The sequence below is a fragment of the Mustela erminea genome, chromosome 9 (genome assembly GCF_009829155.1).
Source record: "Mustela erminea isolate mMusErm1 chromosome 9, mMusErm1.Pri, whole genome shotgun sequence".
NCBI classification, from domain to species: Eukaryota; Metazoa; Chordata; class Mammalia; order Carnivora; family Mustelidae; genus Mustela; species Mustela erminea.
The window spans coordinates 70,338,596-70,349,900 of record NC_045622.1 but is presented as its reverse complement, the minus strand read 5'-3'; the positions used below and the strand labels follow the sequence as shown (position 1 = coordinate 70,349,900).

General features: G+C 38.6%; 1 protein-coding gene across 21 annotated transcripts in view; it reads left to right on the top strand.

Moving 5' to 3' along the window:
• The window catches only part of SOX6 (SRY-box transcription factor 6), a 607,305-nt gene that overhangs the window by 511,533 nt on the left and 84,467 nt on the right, over positions 1–11,305 (top strand). For all 21 annotated transcript variants that reach the window (XM_032360340.1, XM_032360336.1, XM_032360356.1 and 18 more), the window contains one exon: positions 10,112–10,261. In XM_032360340.1, coding sequence (XP_032216231.1) covers positions 10,112–10,261 — 150 coding nt within the window. The remainder of the gene's footprint in view (positions 1–10,111; positions 10,262–11,305) is intronic.

Here is an 11,305-nt window from a genome sequence, read left to right as displayed (position 1 = left end):
AAAACACTAAAAACATTTTGATAATAAACATGTTGATTTCTAACCAGCAGCATTTGTTTTGTCCATTGATTAAAGTGAAGAAAAACAGCATTTAGAAAATATTATACTTTTCTTTCATACAATTTTTGTTTTCCCAAATATATATTTTTAACAATTTAAATAAAAACTTACCTTTTCTTTTTCTTCATTGAATAGTCACTCGTATTTGTCTTCATTCTGTTGTTTTGGAGGCTTCATTATGGATGGAAATCGAAGGGCATAGAAGCTGAGCAGTTGTAGAATATTTTTCAAGCAACAGCATCTGGTTTCTTGGCAGTCATCATGGGCCAAGGCAAGGCAGTCCTGGCATATCTCCAGACTTTTCTGTGGGTATTGCTGAGGGATTTCCAGGTCTGCCATGTTGTTGTAATGGTGTTTCCTAGAAACCCGGAAACTCGGAATGGAATCCGAAGTCAGTTAGATAGTGTTTGAGGTCTACATGATTTGGCTCCCTTGCCCTCTCTTTGACATCTGACCCATCACCCTTTGCCCAGCTCACTCTGCTCCAGCCACACTGGCCTCCTTGCTGTTCCTCACACATTCTAAGCACTAGCATCTCTTTGCCTCAGGACATTCACCCATCCATTGCCTCTGCCTGGGATGCTGTCCCTGGGTAGTGACATGGCTTACTCCCCCACTTCCTTCAGGTCTCTACTCACATGCCCCTTCTTTTAGTTTTCCTGACCTCCTCAATATTTAAAAATCCTCCATCCTCCATATCCATATACCTAGTCACTTAATATTCCATGGCACATATTAGCATCCAAGTTACATATATCTACATGCTTATTTATCGTCTTCTCTGTCTTCGCCTCTCCTCTCCTTGCCCCCAAATCACTGCTCACTTCTGTTTTCCCAAATAGTGCCTGGCCCTTAGTAACCACTCAGTAAATAATTTTTGAATGAATCTGAACCAAAATACACCTTTTGGTTACAAAGAAAGAATGCTTTTAAGTATTAGGAACCTAACTCATTTACTAAAAATGTACTTTACTGAACTGAGCACATGTACTCAAATATATATACCCATTGAAACTTCCCTGTGACTTAAAGGTCATGGGAAATAATGCTTAGATTTCAAATCCAACTTCTGGACTCCTCGACAAGTTTTTATTTCCTATTGGTAGAGTCAAGATGCACTTGTTTAGGTTTGTTTCCCTGATGAGCTACGGCTCTGTGACTAGAGAGTTAAAGGAGCGTTACAAATGCAAGCTGTACCACTTGGAGCACATTCAGAGAGCTTGCCCAGCTCTTGGAAACAGAAGGAAAACAGTCAGATTCATTCCCCTAATGTTGATTTCCAACTGCCCTCATTATCACCTGTTTGAATAACTTGCTTCGAGAACCAAAGTACTAATTGTTTCAATGACTGAACTTTATTTCTGTAAATAAAGCGCTATGAATTTACATACTTTATTTGGCACCCTGAAAGAAAGATACTTGGAAGTAGCAAGGAGAGTCTGAGTTTTCTGGTTAAAATTATTGGGGGTTTGCTTTGTTTATACTTCGTTATTTGCACTGTGCAACTATGTTCCATGAGGAAAAGCTCTTCTGGACTCATTCCGATGTAATTGGTGGAACCCAAGAAGGAATTCTGCTGTTTTTTGTGTTGTGTTGTGTTGTGTTGTGTGTGTTGTGTTGTGTTGTGTTGTGTTGTTGTTGTAGCAGATGACTGCCTGGATGCTCAACCTGATGGATGCAGGATGTTTTTTTAAGTTCTCTTCATGGAAAGTAGGACCATTGACCTGAGCCTTTTGCCTTTTCTTTTTTTTTTTTTCTTTCATTCTTTTTTTTTTTAACAGCTTCTCGTCTCCTCCACACCCAGCCTATTCTCCCCTTGTCTCCCCACCCCATAAGCACAATGGGTTATGTCAGAGGAGCTACTCAGTGCTTAAGAAAATAAGTGAGAGGATCTCTAGCCAGGAAAACTCTTTTTTCAATTCATTTTTCTTTACTTGACATTCTTGAGCAGGCTGCAGGGGATATAATGAAATGAATTAAACAGGTCCTGGCTTTCCAATGGCTTATAGTCCATGCTTGTCCTATTTTTCCTTTGGTTGTTGGGGAAGGGCAAATAGCTGAAGTCTCAAAGGGTTTGAAATAGGTCCACTCTCACCTGAGACAGATTTTTGGCCCTTTGTGTGTATTTGCATAAACTTTCATTTTAAAAATCTGAAAACACCTTAACGTGATTATAATTACCTTAAGCTAATTACTATAGTTGATTTTTAAATTTTGTACATTTTAAAACAAATATTAAAATAAAATTCTACAACATAAATTATTCTCCGGTGCCCAGGGATTACTTGTCAAGCACATATAGCATACAGTTCTCTTTGAATTCCAGGGGAATGGTGGGAAAACAATCCTTTTATGTAGTCCGGATCAAGAGCTCTGATAAAATGTACATATTCTATTTGCACTGAGTTCCTAAGAGAACAGAACACAAGGAGAAGAGAGTCCCTGTGAACACTGAAGGGGGCAGGTAGTGAATCTGGGTTCTAAATTTCCATCTATCTTCTGCTCACCAGTTGGTATTCTTATGCAGATCACCTTTGTTTAATAAATTTGAGTTCCCCCTCTCTAAAGCAAAGGGATTAGATTAGATGATGTTTACAGTTCTTTCTTCTGCTAACATTGTTATCTGGCGTTTACCTGCAAGAAAATAGGTGCGTGACTTAAGGAACCCACAGGCTTATAGGTTCAAGAAAACCAAAACAGAGAAAGATGACTTCCATCTCTGGAGTTCTTTTGGACAAGGTGTGAGGAAAGGGGTATGAAGAAAAGGGTGTGGGTAGAAATGATAATGATTCCAAAATGACAGAGACAAGAAAGGAAATAAAGGAGTTTTAGTCATTGTTAACAGAGCATCTATTAAACGTCCAGCATGATATTAGGTGCTAAGGACATAAATAAGACTGAGTCCTTCCATTAAACAGCTTGGGATCTGCTGGGAGATCAAGACATGAAAAAAAAGAGAGAGAGAGAGAAAGAGAGATTCCATAGAGTACGTGGGAGTAGAAGAGATATGGTGGGAGCACAAAATTGGCAGGGATCAGATAAGGCTCTAAGGGAAAGTGATTTTTGACTTGAGACTTAAAAGATGAGTAGGATCACGACCAACAAGTGGGGTTAATAGGAAAAGAAAGAAGATGGCAGGAGAACCAAGGAGGCTGACTTGGAAATTAACCCCATATGTGAGGGGTGGGGGTGGTAGGTCTTCCCTCTTCCTTCTCATCTCCTATCCCGACAGCCAGTTTTCTCTGGTGTCAAGTATTAGGGGTACAGCTAAACAAGTACCTTCTATGCTGAAAAACAAGGACTTCAGTTCTTTCCTTCCATAAAACCACAGCTATATTTCCTGGATCGTTTTGTTGACATTGGAGGTTTATGAGAAGTATAAGTATTTGTGATCTCTTTCAAATTATTTTTAAGCTTTCTCTGCGCTCCCCCAGCCCCCCCGACCAGTCTGTAATGACTTGTTACTGACATATTTTCTTCCCTGTGCTGAACAAGCACTAAATCATGCTGCTTAATTACCCCTGTCTCCGTTCCGCCCTCTCACAGCCTCACAGCTGAACTTGTCCAGCTTTATAGCGTGCCTTGCTTGGTAGGCAGAGGAATGGTCATCAGCATTGTTTTGAGAAGGTAACAAAACCCAGGGTGTCCCTGGAGAACTGAGCAAGGCTTGGGGCCTAGTGTTAGGCAGCATCAATCAAGTAAATACTGACATTTCCTTAAAGATGTCTCTCACCCACCCCGCTTGTTTCTTCCAACTTCTCCAATTGCCCGCCGCCTCCCTCCACCCCCAGTAGTGTGTGGTGCACAAGAACAGAATCTGAGTTAACCAGGGCTAGGGGTCTGGGGTTCCCAGATATCATACGGGGCTACAGCAGGTGGGGGTAAATGTAAGGGTTGGGGTTGAAAGCTTTCACAACAGCCCGTTGAATCTGTTTTTTTTTTTTTGTTTTTTTTTTTACAGAATAGCCTTTTCCCTTCCCTTCCATACTTCGTTACCCACCAATAGGCTAGTTGTATTTGAGGGAAAGTGTTTTTTCTTTCTCTCTAGGCCAGATTTCGACAGGCCACTTTAAAATGCCCTTTCTAATTGAAATGACAAAACACAAGAGAATTTACTCCAAAGAGAATCTAGTGTCTGAAGCTGTGCCTGCTTTTTTACTGTTGGTTTCCATATACTGGAGCGTAGTGGTGCCAGTTTAAAGCCCCTGACAATTTCTATGTTTATCAAGTTCTCCTGTTTCTACCTATGCCCTGCATCGTTCTTTTTACTTTATCAGTCTATCAAATATGTGTCACTAGGGTATTTTGAGTGTCTTCTCTTATGGCTTGGAGATTGGCTGGAGAAGGGAGTTGTTTAGATCAAAATTGTGCCCCTTGCTTCTTCAAGGTGGCTGGTGGTACCATTAACTCTTTCCGTATTTGAGGACTGTGAAGTGCCATATGAAGAGAAAGTCACTGCAAGACATCTGGTAATATAGTTTGCTACTTGAGAACTTGGAACAGCAGCAACATCAGAATCTCTCTTCTCCTTGGACAATGATTCTTGTCTGGTGACTAGAAACAGGAAATGGGTTTCATTATTATTCACTGTATAGCTTATTTAAAGCACATCAGCTTTAAAGTGAGCCGGACTCTAAAATAGATCATAATTCCCATTTTATATGATTATTTTTGAAAACCAAATAAAATAATAAATTTAAAATGTCTGACACAGAACCCGACCGAGTGAGTGCACAGTGCATGCTTGTTGAATGAACCCATGAATGAATGGGGGTGATGATTGGATGGCTGGGTGAGTGATTATGTGCTCATGTGAAAATCGTGTGATTATGAGAATAGGGGCCTCACACCTTTTTGTCTATGGAGCTCTCCACTGGAGACCTTACATGATTTTATCATTGATAGCAAGTGTATATGTACACACCTGCAGATTTCACATTATGTTAAGTAGTAGGTTCACCGTGATACCACTCATTAGAATCTGACATGAATTTGGCTGTACTGGGGGTAAAGCAAGCCTCTCTTCTCAAGGGCAATAATGTTATAAGGTGACTCTGACACAATATATTTTTTAGGTCCTGACCATAGTCTAGTGTATATACTCTGAAACACTCAAGAATTTTACCATAAGGCTGAGTTGGGTAGATGTATCGTTTTGTGTTGAATGTAAGTAGGCCTAGTTATTAAAGTACCACTAGGATCCAAATGCAAGGTAGGTGGTTTTTTGTTTTTTGTTTTTTTTAAAGATTTTATTTATTTATTTGACTGACAGAGATAACAAGTAGGCAGAGAGACAGGCAGAGAGTAAGTGGGTGCTGAGCAGAGAGCCCGATGTGCGGCTCGATCCCAGGATCCTGGGATCATGACCTGAGCCAAAGGCAGAGGCTTTAACCCACTGAGCCACCAGGGGCCCCACAAGATAGGTTTTTTTAAGGCTAGTCTCAGGCTACTCTAGAAACAGTATTAGAAACAGTATTAGAGGTATATACTTATGGATTTGTGAACTCTTCATAGGACTTTTTTTTTTTTTAAGATTTATTTATTTATTTATTTGACAGACAGAGATCACAAGTAGGCAGAGAGGCAGACAGAGAGAGAGGAGGAAGCAGGCTCACCGCTGAGTAGAGAGCCTGATGCGGGGCTCGATCCCAGGACCCTGGATCATGACCTGAGCCGAAGGCAGAGGCTTTAACCCACTGAGCCACCCAGATGCCCCTTCATAGGACTTTCTTAATCTAATGTATTTAAAAGATTGGTCAGTGAATTAGTGGTAAAGCATAGGAAAGATTCTTTGTATCTTGGTTTTGGTTCACTACTTTTTCTGGATAACTTCTTTTTTGAGGGATAAAGTCTAAAATGACTAATGTGACCTATAAGACTGTGCCCCTCTCTAGTCTCTCCTCATGCCACTCCACCCTCACTTAATAGTCTTGCCACATTAGCCCTTTTTTGGTTTCTTGAAATCTTATCTACTTTTCTACCTCAGAGCCATAATAATCAGTGTTCTTTTTTCTGGAATGTTCTTTATAACCTTTCCACCTGGATAATTCTTACTTAAATATTACTTCCTTAGAGAAGCTATTTTGATTCTCCAGACTATGTTACATACCTTTGTCCCATCGTCTTTTGACATTCTGTACTTTTCTTTCTTAGCACCTAACCATACCTAACCATAATTCATAATTTCTGTCTAAGCATTTACTTAATATCAATTTTTCTTTTTAGCTCCATTAAGGCAGGGACTATTTCAAAGTTGCTTGTTGTTGCACCTCTGGTTTTTAGCATAATGTGTAGTTAATAGTAAACGTTTGATAAAGATTGACCATGGAACAGATTCATCAATGCTGGAATGTGCCTGCAAGGTGTAATGGTTGGTTCATCATACAGTCATTTCTACTTTAAATGGTGATGTTGAATGAGTGTCCTTAGCACCTAATACCAGTGCTAACTAGTTATGCTGTCTTGACATGGTACTTCTCTTTTGTAGTCCTCCGTGCATCAGCGGAATGAGGAGGTGAGACTAGACTAAATAATCTAGGAAGACTCCTTCAGTTTTGGGGCTAAGTATGGCATTTTTCAATGTACCAAAACTCTTAATACTGGCTACTTTATTAAACCTAAACTAATAGTAATACAGGTGGAATATTTTTAGCCATAAAATAGTAAAAGCATTTCTTAAAATACTCCCATAAAATCAGTGATTTTATGATTTTGAACAAAATATTTAGCTAGGCTCATTTTTTACATGTATGCACTGTATGTCTTTTATATATCTTGGATAAAGAAATAATATCCCAAACAACCACTGAACATTTTTCAAAATTGAAATGGAAAAAAATCTATATTTACAGTAACAGTCTTCACCAAAGTTTACATGTTTATGAGACTCTGGCTAAGCCTGTTATAAGCTTTACTACATTGTTGGTTTTGTAAACCTCAACTGTGTTTGGAAATGAATATTCATCGTTATATCACTGTGACTGTGGACTGTGATCTCCGAATCCTATCTGGAATGACACTTTTGTAAACTCTTATGCCATAGTTAATTAGAGTTTAACCTTTCTTTTTCCCAAACCATTAGCCCACAAAGGAGTTTTTGAACTAAAGCTATTTATTTGAATAACTCATATTTTGTGTTCTTCCAAAAAAGGATACAGCAACATTTAGAGAAACTTAAAGTTCATAACTAATTAGACTGAGAAGAAAAATTGGTACTACCCCACAGTTGCTGCTCAACAGTAGAATTTGTGTCAGAAAAGTTTGAGACAGGTGACTGAAGTTAGCAGTTATTGAAAAACTTTCTAGTTAACATTTTAACAAATGACTTCAAAAGAATAATTTCTAGTGAAACAGCATAATTTAATCTAGGCTGGGCTTATTTTCCTTTTTTTTTTTTTTAACTCAGCAGCATAAAATTAGTTGTTATATGCGACAAATATCATCACATACCACTTCTGTTGCCTCATTTGTAGAGAATATCTGTCCTTCCTAACAGCCAGTGATTTTATATAGTATGTTAATCCTGAAAATGTTGATTGGTTATCTTTCATGTGCAAGGCACTATTTTTGCTGCTAGGCATTCATCAATAATCAGGTGGATGGTGACTTCAGTAAGCTTATAGTCTATCCAACATGATAAGACATGTGCGCACAACTAAACACAGGTTTAAAAACAAGTGGTAAGTGGCACAAAAAGGTGCACATCAGATGTTCAGGGTCTATATCTTACATCTTCTCCAAAACCATGTGCTTGTTGCAAGACTTTGAATCCTCCACAGCTTCTAACACAGAGACTTGCATGTAGAACATCTTCAATTAACGTTAGTTTAGAAGATGAGGTGTCCTGTGAAATCGTTTGGTAAACCTGCACCTATTCAGTGAATGGCATTCTTTTTATCTAGGTCAGATCTGAAGTCTTCAGTCTGAAAAGCATGGTACTTACATCTAAAATTATATACTTTGTTAGACAGGATGTGACCATTTTTACTTTCATGAGCGCCTTCTATCTTTATATTGGGCTCTATTTTCTGGTTTTTATTTCAAGGCTTATTTTACTCAATCTTATCTGGTATCCTACTGTCCAGCTGACCCAGCTCTGTAAATTCAGGGCATGTGGCAATGCTGCTTCTTGCCACGCACGGTCAGTGATCACAGCTCACAAGGAATTCTGAGGAGTCTCAGCATCTCTGGGGTCTTTGTACCTAAGAGTACTGCATCTCTGCAATATGAAATAAATGGTTATCAAAGCTTTAGAGAAAGCAATTTACATTATTTCTAAAAAGCAAGAAACATCTGTATTGTTCAATCTGAAGGTTTTCTGAATTTAGTCAGCTTTTTAAAAAATAGATTTGTTCCTCAGGGTTTGTTTTTCTGTGTTTTTTTTTTTTTTTTTCACTAGTTGAAGTTCCCTGGGAGGTCAACATTGAGTAAATTGACTTTCTTCTGATCTTGTGAATTATTGAGGGAAAATGAAGGCATAAATGATACGTAAGGACTCTCGCGTCTCTAAGATTCCATGACTCTTTAATACTCAGTAGGAGGCCATATTGGTCATGACGCCGGATACTGTGTGGCCGACACTTTCTCGGCTCTCAACCTTCTTCACTCCATTCAGTAGAAAACTTTTCTTCAGTGGCTTTATCCAAGGAGACAAATATCAGAAGCTTCACTTGCCCCCGCCCCCTTTGAAGACACCTGGCTGCATTTCAAAGGAAAAGGATACCACAGAGGAAAAAGGAAACAGAAGAGGCAGCCTTTTCTCCCCCTAAGTTCTAGCAGTTTGACTGACTCTTACTAGTGAATTTTTCTTGCCACTGAGTCATTGCACATACAGAATTATGAAACTTTAATTTCTTTAGAGGCTTGTTATATTAGAAAAATTGTTCCAAAGAAAGCAACAATCATGACATAAGCACATCTGGCTCTTGCAAATTATTCTTTATTAAGCTTTCATTTAATTACATGTGCTGAAAGGTCTGTTTTTGATTACTGTAATTTTTTTTATTTGTCCATCTGAATGATAGTAATGCTGGAAATTACACACAAACCACCTGTTTTTTTTTCCCCCCTTACTAATATGGCAAAGTTTGAGCTATTTTCTCTGTGGTTGATGAACTAGGAAGCTTTCTATTTATTATGCTAGAAATATGACTATCAAGGTAATGGCTTAATCTGGATTATAAGAAGAAAAGAAAATATTTGAATGGAGTTTCCAAGCTTTAAATAGTGTGAGGACTGAGGTATCAGAATTCTGGTTAACCATAGCAGGTTAACACATTCATTTATTACCAGTTTCACCCAAAAGCTATTAATCAACAGTTAGGGATTTAACATCCTGTGTTGGAAAAAGAAGCTTTATTTTAGTTCATTCCATTCCATTTCATTTCATTTCATTTTTTGGTCTATAATCTGGCCATATTCTCTTGAGGATTATGTTATATACTGCCGAGAAATAAGACCTCGAGAAAACAGTGACTGCTGTTGGGCCTCCGGGATCTTTAGGGCAGCATTCTTATCATCCAGAAGGATCAGCTTCCCCAGAGGGGCTTGGTCAGTATTGAATAAGAGCAATGTTCTTCCAGGAATCCCTAGGAAAGTTCAGATTAGTTACTTAGTTCATGAATATTAAAATTACATGAATGGAAAAAAAAAATTACATGAATGGGCATACTGATATTTGAAGAACTTTTTATAACAATTTTAGGCACTAGAAAGAATCATAGAAACCATTTAGTCAAATTCCTTTTTGTACCGAAGAAACCGAGTTCTAGAGCAACCGAACTCTTTCTTCAGGTCCGTAAAGTGATTGCCAGAAGGACCAGGAACACAGGACGATGGCTCTCATGCTAGTACTCTTTCTTTATATTATTTGGTCTCTCTTATTTCCTCTTTAAAAAAGTAGTGAAAGAGAAATGGCAAGGCTGTCCGAGAAATAGTTATCTAACAATACGGTAAGTTTTGTTTTGTTTTGCTTTGCTTTTTGCTTTTTGTTTCATGAAACTCAATTTCAGTGGCATTTAAAAAGGTAACGTTTGTCTTCCCTGTTTTGCAGCAGCTCTATGCAGCTCAGCTGGCCAGCATGCAGGTGTCACCTGGAACAAAGATGCCATCGGCTCCACAGCCACCAAACACAGCAGGGGCAGTCTCACCTACCGGGATAAAAAATGAAAAGAGAGGGACCAGCCCTGTAACTCAAGTTAAGGTACTTGCTTTGCAGGATTGTGAAAACAGTTTGGAAAACAGCTTCACAAGAAAAGTAGTGAACGAGACTGGGATGGGAATGAGCAGCAGGAAGCATAGCAGCATAAAGGAACCCCAAATGCTCCTCATTATGGTAAATTTCATGATTGAGCACTGAGAAACAGGTGTTTCCCTTTTGATAACAATAGTGCCATATTGTGAGATCTTTACCTAAATCTGCAAACTCACTTCTCAGGAGTTTTTCCCCTTTGGATTCTGGCTTTTATTTTTTAATGTTCACTGGCATGAATGGACGTGGTTTTATTGCCGGTCTTTGTCATAGACTTGTGACACTTTCTCTCAAAGTTCCTTAAACAGGTGGGAGCCAACTTATAGTATCAGGAAAGGAGGTTCTCAAAACTTTAGATTGAAGAAAAAGGGGACGGAAAAGAATCTATGGCTGAACTTCATATAGTTTGTTGATAAAGGTCTCTCCTTCAGGAATAGTTAATGTGGGCTCTGAGGCATGAGTGGTGTCATTATCTCTTCATTTTTTGATGCCTCGTGGTTGAGAGGATAGACAGGCTCTCCCAGCTTATGGCTGGGACAGTGGTAGAGGCCTTTCCTCACTAATTCTCAGTGTCTTAAAACGTGGCACCTGGGCAGTATTTGGCGACAGAGGAAAATGGATGATATGCTCCAACTTTGTGTTGCAGCTGGTACCTATAGGGGGTACTGGTTGGTTTTTATAATGTAGTTCAGAGAAACAATTGCTTTGTATCATTGACTTATCTACTTAGAGGCATATGATAAGCAGAGAGGCATTACAATAATACATTACAATAATGTACCCAAAGTACTACATTTGGAGAAACTTTGCAATTATTAAATTTTCACAAGGGAAACATCTAAGGCCAACAAAACAGCATCAAATGCTACAAAACCACTGAAATTATTTTATTTTCTATAATGTGCAGATAGGAATTAATTTAATGCCACCCATGCTTTAAATTCTCCAGAGAAATAGATGACATTTATGCTTTGTTGTTAGAAGTATTGAGGTATG